Consider the following 24,143-nt stretch of genomic DNA (forward strand, 5'->3'; position numbering starts at 1 on the left):
ATCCTCATTTGTCGGTGACCTAAGTAGGATTCAAGGCATCCTCCCTTGTCACTTTTATTGACTTTGCAGATCTTGCAGAAGATGCAGGATTTTCCAGTCTCATTTGGCAGTCGGCTTGAACTGCATTTGCACTGTGCTGGCCGGCAGCTGCCGCGTCCGATAACCCAGGAGCTTCCCTAGGAAGCTCTGCCTGGAGTGGCTGGTCTGGGGTGTGAGCTTCTAAGTGGGGGCAGGAGATTTGAGTAGGACCAGGCTTAAAAGAGGGCAGATTATTAAACTTAGATAATTTATTTCCACCTAGAATCTTGTAACCACATAGATACAGACAACAAACACTCAGGAACATGGGCCTTCTGTACTTAGGTGCAGGACGCACCAGATGGAGAGGGTGGTGCCAGGCATGTCATCAGGGTGATGTCGGGATCGGTAAGCTCCTGAGTGCTAATTACGATACTCTAATTTCTCCTCTGTGACCTTGGGCAAATCCCTTTCTCTGGCCTCATGCGTAATTTTTTTTTTTTTTTTAGTTTCAAAAAGTTAGTTTATGAGGTTCATGTGTTTTTTGTTAGATGGACAAATTGTATCATGCTGAAGTCAGGGCTCTCAGTGAACCGATCACTAGAATAGTGTACATTGTACCTCATCAGTAGATTTTTATGCCTTACTCCCTGCCCCCTACCCCCTTCTTAGTTTTCAGTGTCTATTATACCACTTTGTGACCATATATATCCCTTGATTAGCTCCCACTTATAAGCAAGAACATGTGGTATTTGTTTTTCCATTCCTGAGATATCATGTGTAATATTTTTTAGGCTGTTGCCCGGGCTAGAGTGCCATGGCATCAGCCTAGCTCACAGCAACCTCAAACTCCTGGGCTCAAGCGATCTTCCTGCCTCAGCCTCCCAAGTAGCTGGGACTACAGGTGAGTACCACCCAGCCCCTGGCAACCACCATTCCACTCTCTGTCTCTGAATTTGACTAGGTACCTCATATAAATGGAATCATATCATGTTTGTCCTTTTGTGTCTGACATTTAACTTAGCATAATGTCTTCAAAATTCATGTATCAAAATTTCATTCCTTTTAAAGGCTAAGTAATATTCCATTGTATTTATATATTTCATTTTATTTAGCCATTCATCCTTCAGTCTGGGTTGTTTCCCCTTCTGCCCGCTGTGAACGACACTGCTGTGAACGCTGGCGTGCCAACGTGCTCAAACCAAACACAGGTTTGAATCTCTGTTTTCAGCTCTTTTGAGTTGGGTTTGTTTGTGTGAAGCATAAGTCCTAAACTGTCTGGTTTCTTTAATTTGAAAATGGCTTTTAAAAAATTGAGTATAAGCGGGCCTGGTGGCGCATGCCTGTAGTCTCAGCTACTGTGGAGGCTGAGGCAGGAGATCGCTTGATTCCAGGACTTTGAGGCTGCAGTGAGCTGTGATCATGCCACTGCATTGCAGCCTGGGCAAAAGAGTGAGACCCTGTTTGGAAAAAAGAAAAAGAAAAGGGGGAAGAAAAAGAAAGAAAAGAAAAAAAATTATTGAGTGTAAAGTGAGATTAATCTGATCATTTAAAAAAATCTTTTAGAGTCATGGAATTAGATTTCTTTGAAGAAAATACTTGAGAGTTCATGCAAACTGCCTTCATATATCTTGGGGAAGAAGAAACAAACTTAGTATTCTCGAGGCTTCAGAGGAAGGAGCACCAGGGGTATTGGGAGCCAGTTTTCAGCTAAATGTAAGGAGCAGCTTTTGAGGAATAAACATTACCCAACAAGGGTCTTAGTAATGGGGAACTGAACGATCTGTCCCACCTTGCCTGGTGTCAGAGGAATCTCTAAGCTGTCCCGTGACTAGTGTCCAGACATTGTCATCCATCCCTCCTCCATCTCTCCCTTTCCAGAAAGACTTCCTGCTCACACTAGTTCTTTTTGTACTTGATGACATGTCTGCTGTGTGTTGCCCTTATTACTTAATGTGTGTGAATCTTGACTCTCCAACAACATTTGGAAGGGCTTATATGCATGCTTTTCTTGTAAACCTTGTGAACTAGTCAATTTATTGAAATATTATATTGGAGATAAATAGAAAACATTATCCGAGAGAGATGGAGAGAGAGAGAGAGATACAGAGAGAGAGAGAGATGGGGAGATAAGAGAGAGTTTTAGGTTAAAACTCAAAGTGAAATCCTGGCTGAATGCTCTTTGAATGGAGTGGGATAGTCCTATTTCCTCTCTTTCTTTTTTCAGGAATTTTTGCTCTTCATCATCTTCTCTTATCCCCCCTTCCTCAGAGAAGAAAAGCTTGTAATTATTCACCTGCGATATTGGGAAATAGTTGCTAGTCTAAGTAGCTGCTCTTCAGTGCTTCCCCGTGTTAGGGGAGACTGTGCATATAAAACTCCCTAAATGACGTGGCTAGAACTCCCCCATGGACCCTGTTAGCAAGGAGAGGGCTTGTTTTGGAGAGTTGCCAGTGAAGCATTTCAAAGGTCATTGGCAAATGATGGCTTAGAGACAATACAAAAGAATGCATTGAATTTTTCTAGCTTAAGATTGGAAAGTCTCCTCTCTGCAAGGCAGCCCTGTGGAAAATTATATTTTCAAGTCCCTGATCTCTTACCTACTGGAGATTATGAAAGGACTGTCAGCCAGAAATAAGTAGCTTAGTGGAGTGCTTCTTTTTTCCCCCAAGAGAAAATTCATGTTGTTGCTTCTGCTGTTTTCGAAACAAAGCAAAGCCCTTGATGTGGGCCACAGATGCTGGGCAGAGTGTGGCAGCTGCGGCAGTACTGCACTTGCCCCGGCGCCGGGCCAGCGAGGAGTCAGAGGGCTCCGGCCATCGGAGCTGAGGAGACATGGCTGCGGTCAGCGGCCGCCAGGATGCTCATCTGCCTCAGGGCCAAGTACAGGGCGCAGCTTCACGCGGGAAGCACAAGTGAAGAACAGGAATTGATAGTAGGAATATGTGTGCTCTCTTTGATTCTAACTGATGCTATTCGCTTCTGTGACTATGCTTGCTTTTAGTTGTTTGATAAATATAGTTAATCAGAATGAAAAACAGGGAAAAGAGCAAAGGTAACTCCATGATAGGCTGGGCTTCCTGGATGTGAGAAGCCTAGTTCTGCTTCTGTATATATGGCTTGCTGGCTTGGTGCTTAGCGTAAGTGGAGCCATGGCAGGCTTCACTAAAGTAAAGGAAAACAAAGCCCCGGGGAGGTAACCGCAAGTTACTTCCTGATAAAGGGCTGGATAGTCCAGGTGCCCTCCAACCAACTAAGTAGATAAGAAGAGCAAGACATGATCAGCGCATGAACAGCTTGTGCAGGGCGTGTGTTCCCAGTATCACTTGTAACCAAAAACTAGAAGGTATGCAACAACAGCCCCCCGCCCCGTCGGAGACCCTCCTCTTCCCCTGGATGACGTTAACTACAACTGGCGCCAGCGCGAAAAGCCCAAAGCTTAGAGTCAACAAACCAGGAGCCAACGCGATCAGCCACTTCTAAAAAAAGGACAAATAAACTAAAGGGGGATGAAGAGCAGACTAGTATGCCATGTGCAGACTAACGTGTCTTGTGCAGACTAACGTGTCATGTGAAAACTAGCATACAGAAAAGTATAAAAGCTTAACCTTTACCCCAGGGCGGAGTCCTAGTTGGTGGAGAGGCCACTGCGTTGGTGCTCTGGAATTTGGACCCTAGCTTGGGCTAGCCAATAAACTCCTTTGCCTTTTTGCAGCCTCAATGACTCTGCCTCTCTGTTCCTGGGGCCAAGGGGAACCAGATCTAACAGCTTAAATTTGCATTTCCCTGATGACTAATGACATTGAGCACTTTTTGATACACATGAGAGCCATTCATAGTAAATGCTTGAATTTTTCCCTTTTATATTAGATTTTTAAAAAATCCATTTGAACATGTTCTTTAGGTACCTTGAACAAGTGCCTTCTGTTGAATATGGAGAGTGAATATTTTCTCCCAGTCTTTGGCTTGTGTTTTCATATTTTTAGTAATATCTTCTGGTGAGCAGAAGATTAATTTTGCTCAATCAAAATCAACAACTTTTTCTTTGGGGGGGAGGGCATGGTCTCTCTCTGTTTCCCAGGCTAGAGTGCAGTGGCATCATCATAGCTCACTGCAACCTCAAACTCCTGGGTTCAAGCCATCCTCCTGCCTCAGCCTCCCGAGTAGCTAGGACTACAGGTGCCTGCCCATATTTGGCTAATTTTTTTTTTTTTTTTAACTTTTTGTAGAGATGGGGTCTCACTATTGCCCAGGCTGGTCTTGAACTCCCACCTGGGCTTCCCAAAGTGCTGAGATTACATGTGTGAGCCACCAAATGTGGGAAATCAACAACTTTTTAATTAATGCCTTAGTGTTCTAGATAATAAATCTTTGCCCACCCCAAAATCATAAATACATTTTCCTATGTTTTCAGAAATGTGATATATTTGTTTTTCACATTTAGAAACATGACTCATCTTGCTTTTCTTATTGGATGTGGTGTGAGATACAGGTCTAGGCATTTATGTTCCTCTAGAAAAAAAAATACATTGTAAAATCTAGGTGTGCCAGTACCATTTATTGAATATGCCTTATGCTTTCTTTTCCACATTGAATTGAAATAGTGACCTTCTCAAAAATGAAGTGACCATTATACATGTAGCTCTCTTTCTGGACTCATAATTTGTTCCATTAATCTTTTTTTTTTTTTTTTTTTTTGAGACAGAGTCTCACTCTGTTGCCCAGGCTAGAGTGAGTGCCGTGGCGTCAGCCTAGCTCACAGCAACCTCAAACTCCTGGGCTCAAGCGATCCTCCTGTCTCAGCCTCCCGAGTAGCTGGGACTACAGGCATGCACCACCATGCCCGGCTAATTTTTTCTATATATATTTTTAGCTGTCCATATAATTTCTTTCTATTTTTAGTAGAGATGGGGTCTCGCTCTTGCTCAGGCTGGTCTCGAACTCCTGAGCTCAAACGATCCGCCCACCTCGGCCTCCCAGAGTGCTAGGATTACAGGCGTGAGCCACCGTGCCCGGCCTCCATTAATCTTTTAATCTGACATACTATACTGTCAATAGCTATAGCTTTACAATTCTTGAAATATATGTCATCTAACTTCTAGATTGTTTTCATTATTCTAGGTTCATTGCATTTCCATATTAACTTGCAATCAATTTGTCAACTTCTAAAAAAATTCTTCTGCAATTTCGATCATAACTGTGTTGAATCTACAGCTCCATTTGCAGAGAACAGGTCTCAGCAACGTTAAGTCTCTTGGTCTGTGTACATGGTATAGCTCTCCATTTATTTTAGTTCCTCCTTAATTTCATCAGTGTTTTATAATTTTTAATATAGAAGTCTTGCACATATTTTATTACCTTTAATCACCAAATATTTTATGTTTTTATAAATGGTAGGTATTATTTTACATTTTCATTTTACAATTGTTGCTAGAATATAGAAATATAGTTGAATTTTTTTTGTATATTGACCTCTGTAGCCTTCATCCTTACTAAATTGACTTATTAGTTCTAATAGTTTCTTTGTATATCTCCATTTTCTCTCTGTATATTATAATGTGACCTGTGAATAAAGACAGTTTTACCTCTTTTCCTTTATTGCACTGTCTAGGACCTCTGATAAATAAATATAAGGGGTAAGAGAACAAATTTATTGTTTTTGACAGAAATTATTCAGTATTTCAGTACCCAGTGTAATATTGGCTATAGGTTTTTGGGTTTTTCTTGTCGATAGCAATTATCAGATGAGGAAGTTTCCTACTATTCATGATTTGCTGAGAGCTTTTTGTCATGAATGGATTTTGAGTGTTAACAAATGTTATCAAAATTCTTTTTCTGCATCTATTGAAATGATCATGTGATTTTTCTCCATTATTCTTTTACTGTGGTGAATAACATTGATTGACTTACAAATTTTGAACTGCCCTCATCTTCCTGGGGTAAACTCCACTTGATCCAGATGTATTAGCTCTTTTTTTGCTTTGTAAAGAAATTAATTTAGCATATAATAGTCTGTGTATAAAAGGTATTGCTTTTTTTTCTTGGAATGTTCTTTTCAGGTTTTGGTATAAACATTATGCTGGCCCTGTGAAACAAACATACTGAGAAGTCTTCCCTCTTCCTCACTTCACTAAAGGAGTTAGTTAAGATTGAATTCCAGCTTTATTTCTATGTTAATTGATTGATGGAATTCAATGAAACCATCTATGCCTGCCATTTTCCTTGAGGGGAAAATTTAAATTACAGATTTAATTTCCTTAAGAGACAGGACTGTTCATATGATTTATTTCTTCCTGTATCCATTTTGAAAGGTTGTGGTTTTCAAGGAAATTATGTCCATCTGAGTTATAGAATTTATCAGATGAAGTTGTTTATTGTATAAGCAATATTTATTTTAATGTCTATATGTTGTGTAGTAATGTTTCCTTTATTGTTCATGACATTCATAATTTGTGTTTTCTCTTTTTCTTAGATAAGTTTTGTGAAGCATTTATAAATTTTATTAATCTTTTTAAAGAAACAACTTTTGGTTTTGTTTATTTTTATCTATTCATTGATTATTGTTTTGTTTACTTCTCCTTTTTCTATTTCCATCCTCCTTTCTTTGGGCTTAATTTTTCTGCCTTTTCTAGTTTCTTAAGATAGAACCTAAGATCATTGATTTTAAACCTTTCTTTTTTCCTAATATAAGCATTTAAAGCTATAAACTCTCTAAGCACTGTTTTAGCTGCATCCCGCACATTTTGATATGTGACATTTTCATAATCCTTTAGTTCAAAATAATTTCTTTCATTGTGATACATTCTTTCCCCCATGGATTATTTATAAGCATGTTACTTAATTTCCAAATATTAGGGAAGTTAATTATCTTTTTATTTTTAATTATACTGTAGTTAGAGCACATACTCTCAAGCATATTGAGGCTTCTGGCCATGATAGAGCAACACACCGGACAACAGGCAGTGATCTCTGTGATCTCTGAGAGAAAGGAAACATCCAACGTTAGCCCTATGGCAGCGTGGCTTCCTGCTTGGAAGCACCCTGAAGACCATGAAGCAAGGACAGATTTCAAGCAAAGCAGAGGTCTCCCTGAGTAAGGCAGAGATTGGAGTTCAGAAAGGCTAAGGCAGTTAGAAATTGTAAGGCAGTGTTCCTGAGAGAAGGGAATTATGTAGAAAAAGAGCTCCAGAAATCTGCAGGGAGACCCCCTTGATCTTTGACAGATACTAATGTGTATATTTGTAGTTAAAACTCCATGAAGCTATTTGTATGCTTTAACCTTAAAATAATGTACATTTCTTCTGCTCAGAGCACTCTGCCCAGAAGTAATCACCTGGCAAGGAGTTTTGAAAGTGTGCTGGGGACTATGGGGAGCAAAAAAAAGTTTTGAATCCCACTGTTGCTGCGATAATGTCTACTTTTTAATATTTCTCAGTTTTGTAAGGTTGCTAAATCATTTTCATAAATACTCTAAAATGCCTATTTCTGTTTATAAGTAAACTTAGTTAATATTCTAAAAACAGATCATTTAAATAGTTAATCTTTAAATCGAGAGATTTTACTTGTGTCACATAAGAACTGTATTTAAACCTTTAAAAGTAAGGATAATGGCAAGCTAAGTAATTAGACCTCCTACCCATTGAAGACAATTAAAAAACCTAGAAAAATATTTTTAAAATCTTTTGAAAAGCATCTAAGAACTGGCCAGATGAGGAGAAATTGCCAGGCCACAACCTAGGAAAGAATGGGAACCGCGAGAAGTAAGCCTAGCATTAGGAACAACTTTTGCCTTGAAAAGCATAGCCTACTCTCTTATAATTTAGAAGAAATAACAGAGAGTAGGCTCTGCTTTTGACAGCCTCCTGAAAATAAAGGACAAAAATCAGAGTCCTTGGTCTGTCAAAGGTGGGAGCCAGGTAATCTGCGCCTTCCAATGTGCTTACTAGGATGGGCTCCCAAAGGGCTGTGCCCTAGCATTAAAGACAACCAGTCCTTCCTCAGACTATAGTTATCTGAGTAGCCTAGAGAAATCTCAAATTTTGGTCAGAATAAAGGGATTTCAGATTACTAGTTCCCTGTGCCACCTGGCAGTAGCAAACAAAATTTCTCTCTGAGGAAAACTGACATCATCCTTGAGTTCAAATTATTTATGTGCAAAAATTATCAAATACAATGTCTAGCACTTAATCAAAACATAACCAGGAACCCAAAATAACATCATGAGCCAGAAAACAATAGACAATACAAACAGATCCACAGAGATTCCACTTACTGGAGTTATTAAATACAGACTGTAAAACAACTATATTTACTATCTTTTAGGAGAGAACAGCTAATGTTAAAAAATTTACCACAAACTAGACAACATTGAAAATGGCATAACAGACTTGGAAAAAACTGGGTAAAATTCTAGGACTGAAAAATTCAGGTAAACAAACTTAGGAACTTAATAGATGGATTCCACATCAGAATTAGTTACAACTGTACAAAGAATTTGTGAAATGGAAGGTAGGTTATAAGAAACTGTCCAGACTGAAGCATGGGGGAGACAAAAGGATGGAAGAATACAGAAGCAAAGAGATGTGACGGATATTGAAAAGGTCTAACATAGGTTTACCTGAAGTCCCATGAAGGAAATTACTTCTAAAAATCCTCAGTATTTTATAAACATGTTCCATGTCAGTAAATAAAGATCTATCTGTTTTGTTTTTATAAGCTACATGATAGGTATTCCATTATACTTATAAGAGTTAGGAGAATTTAAATTCTCATGATGTATGAATGTCCATTTCATCACCCTTAATAATACAACATATGATCAGTCTTTGCCAATTTGATAGGTAAAAAATCCATCCATTTTAATTTGCATTTTTGATAGTAATGTGGTTATACATCTTTTTAAAATATATTGACACTTCCGAGTCTTAGGAGTTGTCCAAACACCGATTTTATATATTTTTGGCATATTAGTTTGCAGGAACACTTTATGCATTCAGTCTGTTACCTCCTTGTTTGAAATAATTGTCCTTAGTTTAGCATTTTGTTTAATTTTATTCTTGGTTCTAATCGTTTCAAAGAAATTTTTAAATTTTTCTTGAACTCCCTTTCACATCTTCTTATTTCTTTATTTCCCTTTATAGCAAAAAATTGTGAATGGATTGTGTGTACTCACTGTCTCCAGCTCTTGTGAATCTACTCCCAACAGGCGTTCGTTCCCATCATTTGACCAAATCAGTTTTTGTAGGTTATAAATGACCCCTGTGCTGCCAAATTCCGTGATGAGTTCCAATTGTCATCTTACCCCACAATAATCATCCCCTCCTCCTTTACACACCCTCTTCTGTTGTCCTCCACTGTTCCATATCTACATCTACTGGTTTTTCCCCTGCTACACATATTCTTTCTTCTCAGTCTCCTTTGTTGGTTCCTTTTCATCTCTTCAACCTTTTTCTATTTTGGAGTGCCTCAGTGCTTAATCCTTGAGTCTCTTCTCTCTTTCTGCAGTCAGTAGGTGATTATATTCAATTCACAGATTTAAATCTCCATTCTAATGAATCCCAGATTTACATAACTAACTAGGTCAGTGTTATCTAGTGGAAGTAAAAGTAATATATGTGACTTTATATTTTCTAGTAGCCACATTTAAAAAGGTTAAAAGATATGGGTAGAATTAATTTTAATATGTTCTGTTTAATCCAGTATATCAAATATTATTTCAACATGTGATGAAATAAAAATGAGATTTTATATTTTTTTCATATTAACTCTTTGAAATCTGGTGTGTGTTTTACATTTACAGTACATCTCAATTCAGATTAGCCACGTTTCAAGTGCTTAATAGCCACATGTGGCTACTGGACAGTGCTTCTCTAGTCAACTTCACTGATTTCCAGACCTCTGTATCTGCATTTGAATGTCTACTATATATCTCAGAATTAATGTGTTTCTCGAAGTTCATATCCATTCCAACAAAAACAAATCCTTTCAGTTCTAACCTCAGTAGATCCAGGATCTAATCAGTTCTTACCTCCTCTGCTGCAGTCACTGTGGTCCTGGCCATTGCTATCTCTTGCCTAGATTATTACACTAGCCTCCTGACTGGTTAGATATCCACATGACTCTCTTCCTCTCCTCCTTCAGTTTTTTCAAGTCTCACCTTATCAGAGAAGTGTTCCTTGGCTACCTTGTTTGAAGTACAAACCTGGCTGGGCACAGTGGCTCATGCCTGTAATCCCAGCACTTTGGAAGGTCAAGGTGGGAGGATCACTTGAGACCAAGAGATTTGAGACCAGCCTGGGCAACAAAGCGAGACCCATCTCTGCAAAAAATTAAAAAAATTAGCTAGGTGTGGTGGCGTGCACCTGTAGTCCTAGCTACTTGGCAGGCTGAGCCAGGAGGATTGCTTGAGCCCATAAGTTTGAGGTTATAATGAGCTATCATGACGTCACTGCATTCTAGCTGAGGCAACAGAGTAAGACCCTGTCTCAAATAAATAAATAATAAAAAGTGAAAACCTCTTCTCCTTACACATATAAATACATACCCATGTAAATCGGTATTCTCCTCTCCCTTCAATGCTTTATTTATTTATTGTTTTAGGGTTATTGTTTTTGTGGCAGTTTCGAACTCCTGGGCTCAAACCTCAGCCTCCCTAGTAGCTGGGACTACAGGCACATGCCACCCTGCCCAGCTTAATTTTTTTTTTTTTTTTTTTTTTTTTGAGACAGAGTCTCACTCTGTTGCCCTGGCTAGAGTGAGTGCCGTGGCGTCAGCCTAGCTCACAGCAACCTCAAACTCCTGGGCTTAAGCGATCCTACTGCCTCAGCCTCCCGAGTAGCTGGGACTACAGGCATGCGCCACCATGCCCAGCTAATTTTTTGTGTATATATATTTTAGTTGTCCATATAATTTCTATTTTTAGTAGAGACGGGGTCTCGCTCTTGCTCAGGCTGGTCTCGAACTCCTGACCTCGAGTGATCCACCCGCCTCGGCCTCCCAGAGTGCTAGGATTACAGGCGTGAGCCACCGCGCCCGGCCAAGCTTAATTTTTAAGGTTGCCTGTCACCATTTCTCTTTGTTCAAAGAAGGTTTGATAAGAATTGTTACAGGATATATCTTTAGCCTTTTCAGTTCTTTCTATGGTTGATTCTCTGTTCACCTGTTTCTGAGTCTCTTTAAAAATGTGTTTCCTTAGAAAATTGTCTATTTTTTGTTAAGTTTTCAAGTTATCCATCAGGGGTGTATATGACAATCTTAGTTTTTAAAAGTACTTCTTTATCTCTTGTTAAATTACTCCTTTTCTCCTTTACTAATTTCTGTTTTAGTCCTCTCTTAGATTTGTCTGATATTTATCTACTTCTATTAGTCTTTTAAAAGAATAGTTCTTGATTTTAGGTACCATTTTTACTGTTTTTAAATTGGTCCCTTCTGTTTTTGTCTTTACTAATTGTATTCTCAATCTTTTTGGTTTATTTTTAGTTCTTTTCTAGATTCTTGAGTTGATGGCTTCATTCCAATTTTATTTAATAACAAGCCTCTAAATCTATGGCTTCTTATGATGATAACTTTGACCATGTCCCATAGGTTTTTGTAGTCTTTGTTCTTATTGTCATTAATTTTTTTTCAATTATCAAAATCCAACTGCTTATGCAGTACCAAAGTCAGGATTCAAAGCTAGATAGGCTGTCTGCATGGAATGAGATCTTCTGCTTTATAATGTCTTCTCATAGTATTATAGAACAGAGTGAACTTAGATGATTTTTTCAGGACTGTTTATTGAAATAGTTCATTGAGAATTAAAGTCAACTTTTTTTCCCCAAACTCATCAGGAACCTTTCTAATACCTGATCATCAGACTTCCATTTAAGACACCTCAGCTTTTTGGAAGTATGGACAGTAAAGATAAGTAGGGATGAGAGGCTTAAAATGATGTGAGTTGGCTGGACATCTTTCCTGTTGGTCTCCTTTGGAACTCTTCATGTGTCCATTGGAATGTCTTGGTTTTCCTTTTAGTGACTAGCTTGGGCTTTCTCATCTAAATAGCTTTATTGAGATATATTTTACTGATTTCAGTGATTTTTTTTTTAGTAACTTTATCAAGTGATACAACCATCACATAAAACCATAAATCAGTTTTAGGACATTTATATCACCCAAATAAGATCCCTCATATCCATTTATAATTAATTTCTCCACCACCCCCCTGCTCCTCCATCCCAGGCAGCCACTAATCTACTTTCTCTATAAATTTGCTTTTTCTGGACATTTTATTTAAATGGAATCATACAGCATGTAACCTCTTTTGGCTGGCTTCTTTCATTCAACATAGTGTTTTTGAGATTAATCCATGAGGCAATGTTTTGGTAGTTTGTTTCTTTATGTTGCTGAAAAATACTCCACCATGTGGACATATCATGTCATTGGTTTTTAATTGTACAATTTGTTTTGAAAATATTTTTGATCTAGGTTTGACATAAATATCACATTATAGTCTTTAAGATTCTGTTTTTGTTTTAGTTTTGGACTTTTTGGTGACTTAACACATTGGTAGTTTCTTAGATGTTCCTGAGAAATTTTAGAAGAATGCCTCTGTTCTCTATGTCACTGTCAATTCACGTTTTTTTTTTTTTTTTGGAGAGAGAGTCTTGTTCTGTTGCCCCGGCTAGAGTGAGTACCGTGGCATCAGCCTAGCTCACAGCAACCTCAAACTCCTGGGCTCAAGTGATCCTCCTGCCTCAGCCTCCTGAGTAGCTGGGACTACAGGCATGCGCCACCATGCCCAGCTAATTTTTTCTAAATATATATTTTAGTTGGCCAGATCATTTCTTTCTATTTTTTTAGTAGAGATGGGGTCTTGCTCTTGCTCAGGGTGGTCTCGAACTCCTGACCTTGAGCTATCCACCCACCTCGGCCTCCCAGAGTGCTAGGGTTACAGGCATGAGCCACCGCACCCAGCCAATTCATGCTGTTTTAAAAGTTACTAATACATTCTACCAGTTTTATTATTTATTAGCCCTCTGATACTAGAATCTTTGACTATAACTGCTGCTTTATCCTGTTCTTCTTGTATTTCTAATAGATTTTTAAAAATATAATGTCAAGTATAATAATGGTTCAATATTTATACCTTTTCTAGACTATATACCCTTGAGTGACGCAGGCCACTGCAGTGGTGGAGACAGCTTCTGGTAAAGGCTACCAGAGTAATGGAGGAAACCTCCAGAAAGGTGAGGGTTCAGGCCAGCTGCCTTTTTTATGGGTGGGAAGGGGTGACAAATGTAATTGTGTCAAACAATTCCCCTTCCAATGTTGGTACTTTTTAAGACTTCCTCCCATGAGGTAGTAAGATTCAGTGCGTTTTTAACTGGGCGAATTCACTGAGGTGATTTTTGGTGGATATGGGCAGTCTAGGCAAGACCTTTCAGGGAAATGGAAGATTTAGGGAGGGGAAGGGGAGCAGGAAGCAGGGTTTCTGTGCAGCCAGGCTTTCCAGAACTGTTGACAGGTACAGTTGCATTTGAGTAACAGGTGGAAAGTGGGCAGGTTGACTTCTGCTGCCTAACAAGTTATATATGTTTTTTCTTCCCACAAATCTGAAATTTCTTTTTGTTAATGGTAGAAAGAAAATAAGAAATAGTAAGAACATAGAAAGCAAGTGATTAGAGTTTATGTGCCCATGAATATATGTGGCTTAAACTCTTTCTTTTTTCTTTTTTGAGATGGTGTCTGCCTCTGACACCCAGGCTGGAGTGCAGTGGTGTGATCATAGCCTACTGCAGCTCAAGGGATCCTCCCGCCTCAGTATCTTGAGTATTTGGGAGTGTAGGCACACACCACTATGCCTGGCTTGTGGTTTAAAGTATTAAGAGAGATTATAGGTCAAAACAAAAAGCCCATCCTATATTGTTCATGAGATACATTTAAAACAGAAAATAAAGGTTTAAAATAAAAGAGTAGGCAAGTTAAGAAACAAATGAACTTAATATTTAATCTTAAGTATTAATATAGTATAATTGATGCAAAAACCATTATAAGAAGATAAAGAGGGTTTAAAAGTGATAAATTTAAAAGTGATAAATTATTAGATAATGAATATATTATACAATGAAGACATCAACCATGAACCGTAATGGAACAAACAGTGTACTTTCTATTCATACATTAAATGTTGGAATTAAGGAAAGGTTGCAAGAGATTGGACATGATAATGGTTCTCTCTCTTTCTGAGTAAATATCAATAGGAGTTTTCATCCAATTCAAAATGTTTCCCAAAAACATGAGTTTAAAAAATTAATTTGGTGGAGAGACTATACAATAAATAAAACAAAAAAGGAAGAAGTTTAACCTACCAGATACAAAAATATCCCATGATGCTATAATAATTAAAACAGTATAATGCTGTTACACAAAAGATAATAGATTAATGAAAGAGAATAACTAGAAGTAGACTCTTAGAAAATTATTAAACAGAAACAGATTGCAGGATATGATAAAGATGCTGTTTCAACAGAAGGAAAACAATGGATTATTCAGCAAATGGTTTTAGGACAATTGACCATCCACTTTGGAAGGAAATTAAGTTAGATTCCTACCTTATGCTAGAGAAAAAAATAAATTCTACATAATGTAGAAAGGCTAATTGTTAAACATACAGAAACACATAGAATTAGAATAAATTATGGGAGAATTCTTAAATAATTATTTGATAGGGAAGGCCAGACACAAAACCCAGTAGTCATAGAAGAAAAGACCAAATCATTAAACTAAATAATCTCAAAGACTTTGGTATAACAAAGTGCTATAAAAAGTTTAAGCCAAGTGCTATGGCACATGCCTGTAGCCCTAGCTGAGGCAAGAAGATAGCTTAAGCTGAAGAGTTGAAGTCCAACCTGAGCAACATAGCAAGACCTTATCTCTTAAAAAAAATTAAAAGATAATAATAAGCTAGGAAAATTGACTTATATTATACATTTTAGAAAATAAGAATTAGTATTTAGAATGTGTAAAGAGCTCCTAAACAGATCTCTTATCTCCAACCCCATATTTATAAAGCTTATTGGCCATTTACTTCTGGGTGTTCTATCATTAACCTCAAAGTTCACTTGTCTGGAATTGAACTCATTATCTTCTCCCTCCTCCTCACTTTTCCTCTTTACCCTCTATATCTGTTCTTCATAAAGTCTCTATCTCTTTAGCAATGAGTATTCCCATTAAACTGTAGTACCAAGTTGTAAACTATAGTATTATCTTAGAATGATTAAGCAGGTAGTGGCCAGTTGGTGAGTCATGAAATCAGTTTAGCTGATTGTGATCAGGTTTTTCTAATGGAATGAAATAAAATAGAAAATAACAAAACACATTGGAAATGGAGTAATTACTGTTTTGTAAAATTTTCATTTTACTTATATACACATATATTGTCAAATGGGTGTACTGATTCATGATACAAAATGTGTTCAAATTGTGATCTTAGTAAAAAAAAAATTGAAAACAACTGATATCTCTCTTCCTCTCACTGCCAATTCTAATCAGCCACCAAGACTTGGTCAGTCGTGGAACTTTTATACCAGTGTGTTTTTCAGCCTCACTTCTGCCCTCTTTTGGTCTGCCTGCCTTTACTCTCCTCCTGCAAGCCTTCATTCTGACTGTTGCCAGTATCCCAATTCCAGTCACATGATCACCCATTGAAGGAGCTGTCGGTGGTCTTCCATTGCCTTAGAATAAGAGTCCATACTCCTTAGCACATCAGAAAAGGCTTCTTTCAGTTCACAGGTCTTGTCACGCCCATCGAGCTCTTTCACTCCAGACAAGCTAACTTAGAATTTCCTGAAAATGCCATTTCCTTTCACACAGCTAACTGTACTTGCTCTTGGTTCTGCCTAAAATGATTTTGTCTATTTTGTTTCAAAACACTTTTTAAATAGAAAGTTTATCTGAAATCTACTTCTTTCTTCTCAAGCATTTTACCTGCTCTGTCAACACAACTCTGTCAGCACTTTTATCTTTAGTACGTTTTTGTGTGCTTATTTGTGACTCCTATGAAATCCATAAGCATTTGAGGGCAGCACTCATGTTTTATTTTCCTTTGTTTTTGCAATGCCTAGGGCTGGCAGTAGGAGTACTCAAAGATTTGTTAAATAATTTTATAAGGAAAAAGTTTCTTACTAGATGTGCCTACAAACAGAGTGGCTGCCCTATAAATAGTCAACTCCTTGCATTGAAAATTCAAGCAGAGGCTGGGCGAGGTGGCTCATGCCTGTAATCCTAGCACTCTGGGAGACTGAGGCGAGTGGATTGCTTGAGGTCAGGAGTTCGAGACCAATCTGAGCAAGAGCGAGACCCCGTCTCTACTAAAAATAGACAGAAACTATCTGGCCAACTAAAAATATATATAGAAAAAATTAGCTGGACATGGTGGCACATGCCTGTAGTCCCAGCTACTCGGGAGGCTGAGGCAGGAGGATTGCTTGAGCCCAGGAGTTTGAGGTTGCTGTGAGCTAGGCTGATGCCATGGCACTCACTCTAGCCTGGGCAACACAGTGAAACTCTGTCTCAACAAACAAACAAACAAACAAAAAAATTCAAGCAGAATCTTTGCTACTATCTTAGTCTTCTCAGGCAACCATAACAAAATACCATAGACTGAGTGGCTAAAACAACATAAGTTCATTTTCCCATAGTTCTGGAGGCTGGAAATCTGAGATCAAGGTGCCCCCATAGTCAGGTTCTGGTGAGAGATCTCTTCTTGGCTTGTAGATGGCTGACTTCTTGCCGTGTCCTTACATAAGAGAGGGGAAGAAAGCTGTCTCCTGTCCCTTATAAGAGTGCTAATCATCTGAACATAATTACCTCCCAAAGGCCTCACCTCCAAATACCATCTCATTATGGATTAGGGCTTCAATATATGAATTTGGGAATTGTGGGAGGACACAGTTCAGTCTGTAACAGCTACTATAAGGGGTATTTGTCATGGATGATATAAAAAGTATTTCTGTACTAGGAAAAGCTTGGACCAGATGGTATCTAAGGTTTTTTTAGTGTTTAAATTGTATAATGTTGGCACTGTTAACATTTTATCCCTTTTTTAAATCAGATAAACCTTCTAAAACTAAGAAAGAAAATTTGTTATCTTCCAATGGTTGTATTGAAGTCAACTTGACTTTTCCTGATGATGAATGGAATTCCTTGGCACTAGAGCAAAGAGCTAATGACAAAGAAATCAGCAACATTGACAAAATAGATTTATCAGAGCCATCTTTTTCAGTGAGTCAAGAAACTAACAGAGAGAGTACTCAGTCTCAGTCAAGTGAGTCTGAAGACAGTACTGACTATGCTTCCTTAAATGAAACATACTCTATTTATTATACAGAGTCAAAACTGAATCATGAAAGTCTTATTCTTTTAAGTTCAGAATTAGATCCTGAAATGCAGAAAAGAAAGGAGGTGTTTTTTGATATTTTGGAACATCAAGGTAATAAGACTGTTGACTTGGAAAGAATGTACAAGATTTCAGATGGTGAATATAAAGAAACTGCTGAAGATATGCAAAAGCATGATACAGATGAAGACTCACAGCAGGAATATAACAGTGCAGAAGAACAAGAATATATAAGTAACCATTCATCTTTTGATCATACAAAAATATTAAGTATATCTAATCTGGAAGTTGTTGAATTAAGAAATTCAGGTTGTGAAGTTAAATGTGCTAGCAATCTAGAAGATAATCATGTTAAATTGGAAAGTGGTTCTATCTTTTCTTTAGAGTCTCTTGATGTTTATGGAGAAGAAGATTCACCTCATGTCTCCAAATTTCAGAATTGTGTCATGTTAAGAGAATATTATGAAAAGTGTAAGGAACAAGAGACTAATTTAATGTACCACACAGTATTTGATGACAGTATACTAAGAAGCAGTTTTCTTGGAAACCAGGAATCTCAATCTCAGAGTGGTTTCTTGAACCCTCAAAAAGCATTAAAAACTAAAGTTTATACTAAAAAAATGAAATCTCAAATAACTGAAAGTAAAGATATTTGTGGAAATACAATTATAGAGAACAAAATATTCCACACCTTAAAAATTCTAGCACATTACCACAAGATAAAGCTTTGGCGACATTACTACAGCCCTGTAAAGATTGTCAGACTTCCTGGACATCTGTTTTTGATGATTCAGTAATTTCTGCCTGTGAATATTCACATTTTAAAAGCCTACAAAACACCCCTGACCCAGCCTTAGATTTTTCTAGTACACTACCAAGGGTTACAGTCAGAGATATTCAGGTGATAGAAGAAGGTAGCTCCCTAAAAGTTGCCGGTAGCAGTGCCACAGATAAAACATGCCTTCACAATATGAAAGGAATAAATCCTAAATCAGTGACAGATGCAACAAGTTGCACAGTCACAATTAATCAGACTGTGGATGTTAGCACTGATTTTAGGGCTTGTTTCACAACCAGCAGGGCAGCAAGTGCAAGATATTCTGTAGTACCTACATTAAGCAACACAGAGATTACAATGATGAATGAAAAATGGCCTGGCAAATGGCAAAGTGAGTAACAAAGAAGTGTGGCTTGTAATACAGAGTGGTCATAGGGTCAAGATTGTGTAGATATTCAAATGGCTGTGATAAAAAGGTCAGGAAAATCTCCCTCAGTTGACAGTTTAAAACCTAATGGAAATTTTCTTTTCTTTTCTTTTCTTTTTTTTTTTTTTTTGAGACAGAGTCTCACTGTGTTGCCCGGGCTAGAGTGCCGTAGTGTCAGCCTAGCTCACAGCAACCTCCAACTCCTGGGCTCAAGCAATCCTTCTGCCTCAGCCTCCCAAGCAGCTGGGACTACAGGCATGCACCACCATGCCCAGCTAATTTTTCTATATATTTTTAGTTGTCCAGCTAATTTCTTTCTATTTCTTTTAGTAGAGATGGGGTCTTGCTCTTGCTCAGGCTGGTGTCGAACTCCTGAGCTCAAATGATCCACCCGCCTCAGACTCCCAGAGTGCTAGCATTACAGCTGTGACCCATGGCACCCGGCCCTAATGGAAATTTTGTAAATAAGGTAAAATCAATATTATTATTAATAAAATTTTATTTGGCTTTATAAAGAGACAGTATATGTTAACAAAAGTTTTTGGTTCATTGATTATATTGAAGTTTTTGTGAGAAAATGCTAGATGAGGGGAAAGGGTACATAGATTATTACTAGCTCTATCTTCTCAGGGCTGCTATTGCCACAAAGTGCATTAGAAGTTGAATTTTACATTTTATTAATACTAGTTTGGAACTCCAGATAGACCATGTGTTATTTACCATATATTTATAATTTAATTTAAAATCATGTTTTCAGGGCTCCCTGGAATTAAGAAAAACATCTGATATCACAGACTTAAAGAAACATCCTGAGAGGTACGTCAAATGTATGAGCTTGCAGATACATGTGGGGAGAAATCGAAATAGTATTTGTTTTCTGTGTAGCATATTTCACCATGCAGAATAACAGCAAAAAGGGACCTTAAGAAATCATCTGCTTCGGCCATTTGCCTTCAAACAAATAAATAAAACAATACAGAATATTAAAGCTCTTCATTTATTGAGATTTCAGTCTCAATTTCATCAGAAACTGCTGGCACCTTACCTGTTCAACCCAAACTCATACTGATTTAATTTTCCATTTTCTTTCATTTTATTCCCCTATGGACAAAAATAAAAAATGTTTTTTGAAAGTGTCATAAATTTGAAGAAGCAAATAGCTACTTTCTCTGGTGCATTTTCATCTTGATTTTAATTTATTATATAATTTGCTTTGCATTTATTAAGATGCCCTTGTAATTCAGAGCACAATGATGAATGAGGAAGTGGGAAGGTAGAGAAACAGGGAGGTGTCTAAGAAGCCAAATTAGTTATAATGTCCTGAGGTCATTTACTTTTTCCTTCCTTCATTCATTCTTCTAATGAGTTTATTCTGGCATCTCAACTCCAGAAGCAGAAGTATTTAGAAGAGCTGAAAGTGGCAACTGGAAACAAGAGAAGACTTCCAATAACATCAACACTCAAAAAGACATAGTGACTTGGGGCTCTTCGATGGATATATGTAATAGCACAGCAAAACATTTGCTTATGTTAAGGAAAATGTAAATTATTTTATGTTAAAAAGATAATATGTTTAAGAACAATTTCCATCCAAAATGCTTACAACTTAAAAAAATCTTGGCCAAAGTTTGATTTAGGATGAAATGTACATTGATTCTGGATAAAGTTATTATGTTAGATTGGGATCCTTTTTTGTTAAAAGAAAGTATGAATTTGAGAATTGTTTACTTCCTTGACTTCTTATTTATTTATTTTTTTTAATTTTTTTTTTGAGACAGAGTCTCACTGTGTTGCCCGGGCTAGAGTGTCGTGGCATCAATGTAGCTCCCAGCAACCTCAAACTCCTGGGCTGAAGTGATCCTCCTGCTTCAGCCTCCCGAGTAGCTGGGACTACAGGCATGCGCCACCATGCCCGGCTAATTTTTTTCTATATATTTTTAGTTTTCCAGCTAATTTCTTTCTATTTTTTTTTTTTTAGTAGAGACGGGGCCTCGCTCTTGCCCAGGCTGGTGTCAGACTCCTGAGCTCAAAGGATCCGCCCGCCTCTGCCTCCCAGAGTGCTCCTATTACAGGCATGAGCCCCCACACCTGGCCTACTTCCTTGACTTCTAGAAAGAATGTATTTAGTCATAATTCTTGATGTCCTTGTTTTCTGAAGCTGTTATGTGTTCCTACAGCCTCTCTATTCTGAGTAGAATCGATTTAAACTTGACAGGGAAATGTAAGAAATTTAAAATGTTTCTAAAGGTCTGTCATTACTATAGAAAAATGTTTGGAATCTTAACCTAATCCTTTTTTTATTATTATTTTAAAGGGAATTTCTACTTTTTAAAGAGATGGAGAATTTGCCATCAGTGTGCTTTCAGAAAATAATGTAGAGGGCCATGAAAGCAGAGTTGCAACTATTAAATGTTCATTATCAGATGTGTCATCATCATTGCTGTGATATTTACAAACTTGGAATGGAAAATAGGAGGGATTAAATAGGTGTTTGTTGATTTTAAATCTGTATTTTTTAAGAAATGCATCACTACCTTTAAGTTTATTCTGGAAATTTTTTTTAATTTTCATTTTTGAAGGGTAGAATGAGGGGTAGATTGTAACTGGGCTTCTTAGCTGGCCTAGGGGTAATGGACTTTTCCTAGAAAAAGTAACATGATTGAACTTTATATAAAGTCCAAGTAAGAATGAAGTCAGGGTTTTTTTGCATGACATTCTACCATATTCTCTCTGGTTTATCTATTCAGAGATGTTTGCACTGCCCTTAGAAAGGCACATAAATTGTGGTTCACTTTCTTTTACTCAACATTTAAAAGAAGAAAAATTTAAGATCTAGAGAGTTAGAACTAATGGTATAATATGTTAATATTAGTGTTAAATGGATGACTTGGGCCAAAATAATTTCATTTTGTGAACTTAAATTTCGAACAGGAATTTTCAAGTAATTCTGCTAAGAAGGAATTAGGATCAGCACTACCATCTCTTTTGGGAGACTTAGAAGTTAGATATGTGAGTTTGAAAGAAAAAATACACAAGGGCATACCACTGGAAGAGCTGCCCCCACTGTCAGTAGAATCAAAATTGTTATCTACCTTCTCTACTTTTGCTTCTAGGGTATGTATATATGTTTTAGGAATAAAAATTTTACTTCATTTAGACAGAAAACATTTTAGACAGATTTTTCTTTTCTGTCTTTACAGCTGATGAAAGAAGAATCATATGTGTCAGTTGATTTCATCTAATTTAGAACTCATGAAAACTTTAAAATCACTTAATCCAGTTAACTTTAAATTTTCTGTTTTGGTCCCTATATAAAACATTGATGAATTTTTTTTTTTTTTTTTGAGACAGAGTCTCACTCTGTTGCCCCAGCTAGAGTGCCGTGGTGTCAGCCTAGCTCACAGCAACCTCAAACTCCTGGGCTCAAGCTTTGCTCCTGCCTCAGCCTCCCCAGTACCTGGGACTATAGGCATGTGCCACTGTGCCCGGCTAATTTTTCTATATATATTTTTAGCTGTCCATATCATTTCTTTCTATTTTTAGTAGAGACAGGGTCTCGCGCTTGCTCAGGCTGATCTCGAATTCCTGAGCTCAAACAATCCACCTGCCTTGGCCTCCCAGAGTGCTAGGATTATAGGCATGAGCCACCATGCCCGGCCTGATGAATTCTTTAATGAAGTGCTTATTATCTTTTTAATGATATGTAATATTTGTACATATTTATAGGGTACATGTAATATTTTGTTCCATGCATAGGATGTGTAATAATCAAGTTCAGGGCATTTAGGATACCCATCACTTCATATATTTAATATTTATTATTTCTGTGTTGGGAACATTTCAAGTCCTCTCTTCTAGCTATTTTGAAATATAAAATACATTAACTATAGTCTGCTATCAAACATTAGATCTTATTCCTTCTGAAGTGTTTATCTGTTTAGCTTTTCAGGAGAAGATTCTGAACTAGATGATCAAAGTGCGTGGGATGTTGATGTTTCTTCAAACCTAAAAAAGATACTCTCTCAAGATTTTTAGAAAGTTCATCTGTATAAATGTTTAATTTTATGGCTTAAGTAAACTATAATTTTCAGAGACTCGGACATCCTTCTTTTCACTCAACTAGCTTACTTTATATGTTACCATTTGAGAGATATAACTAATTAGGAGGAACATAATGGTGTATTTTAGCCTAATCAAGTATCAGCAATATATGTTGAATAGGGCAAGCATATAATTTGTCACCAAATCAGTAGACTTTTGAGGATGAAAGAGAGTAATGTTCATCCTTCACCACAGCAATAGGTATAAATCTGGACTGTCCCAGGCAAATCCATGATATACAGCCACGATCATGTTGCGTGAATGTAGTTAAAACTAATATCTTGCACCTTCATCTTGTGAGGTAGAATAAAGTAATGTTCCATTTATTTTAGGCAGGGCAAAGTTTTAATTTCTCCTTTGTTGAAATGATGAAAATAGTTTTTAAATGCCTCTCATAGTTTTCTCATTCTCTCTTGTTCCCCCAAGGGAATCTTGGTCAGATGACAATCAAGAAAGATGGTTTAATCTATATAAGAACATCCTGCAAATTATAAAGTGTTATAGTAACATAAGTTACATTCCATTATCAAGGGAGGAGGCAATGGGATAGGAAAGCTGAAGTTTATTTCTGCTTTTCTGACTTTGGTCTTAACCTTAAGGTTTCATTATTTGAGTGGTCTTAGGTAATCCACCAAGATGGATTCCCAAGTCCAAAGTGAAATATTTGATTAACATATGTTCCTTTCTACTAACACGAATGATAAAAATTGCTTTAACAAATTATTCTATTGTTAAATTATTTTTAAATAAAACTCAGTTATCCACAAAGAATTAGCAGATTAATAACTAGATTTTTATGTACTTAAATTTCTTACATATTAATACTTAGCTTAAACAATTTGTACATTTAGTACTATGTGATAATTCTTAAGGGTTTTATTTTCATTGTAATGGTACCAATGGTATAACCTCCTTATTTAGGGAGAAAATAAATTATTTTTAAAAGTACAAGATGCAGATGTAACATAATTTTTATAATCTTACTTTTGGCTATAAAACAATATCTATTTTAATTTGGGATTACATTTTAGTCCCTGTCTCATTAAATTAACTAGTTATGCATGAAAGCTAGTATAGTGTAGTATAGTATTTCTCAATTTCAGCTATTCATGTACCATCTTCACAATTTACCATAGCCATATATTACCTATAATGTTATTCTGTATTTTTCTTTTTTTTTTTTTTTTTTTTTTTTTTTAAGACAGAGTCTCACTCTGTTGCCCAGGCTAGAGTGAGTGCCGTGGCGTCAGCCTAGCTCACAGCAACCTCAAACTCCTGAGCTCAAGCGATCCTCCTGTCTCAGCCTCCCGAGTAGCTGGGACTACAGGCATGCACCACCATGCCCGGCTAATTTTTTCTATATATATTTTTAGCTGTCCATATAATTTCTTTCTATTTTTAGTAGAGGTGGGGTCTCGCTCTTGCTCAGGCTGGTCTCGAAC

General features: G+C 37.1%; 1 protein-coding gene across 1 annotated transcript; it reads left to right on the forward strand.

The window, feature by feature from the left end:
* The first annotated feature begins 414 nt into the window (after positions 1 to 414).
* On the forward strand, positions 415 to 22,635 carry LOC138373832 (RNA-binding protein 44-like). Its single transcript, XM_069456429.1, is given in 10 exon segments — positions 415 to 426; positions 2,756 to 2,953; positions 13,178 to 13,244; positions 17,111 to 18,079; positions 18,082 to 18,712; positions 19,363 to 19,416; positions 20,915 to 21,089; positions 21,532 to 21,714; positions 21,801 to 21,823; positions 22,542 to 22,635. Coding segments are annotated over 10 exon segments (2,406 nt in total).
* The last annotated feature ends 1,508 nt before the right edge of the window (positions 22,636 to 24,143 follow it).

Source organism: Eulemur rufifrons, chromosome 23, assembly GCF_041146395.1.
Source record: "Eulemur rufifrons isolate Redbay chromosome 23, OSU_ERuf_1, whole genome shotgun sequence".
In the NCBI taxonomy this organism is placed as follows: Eukaryota; Metazoa; Chordata; class Mammalia; order Primates; family Lemuridae; genus Eulemur; species Eulemur rufifrons.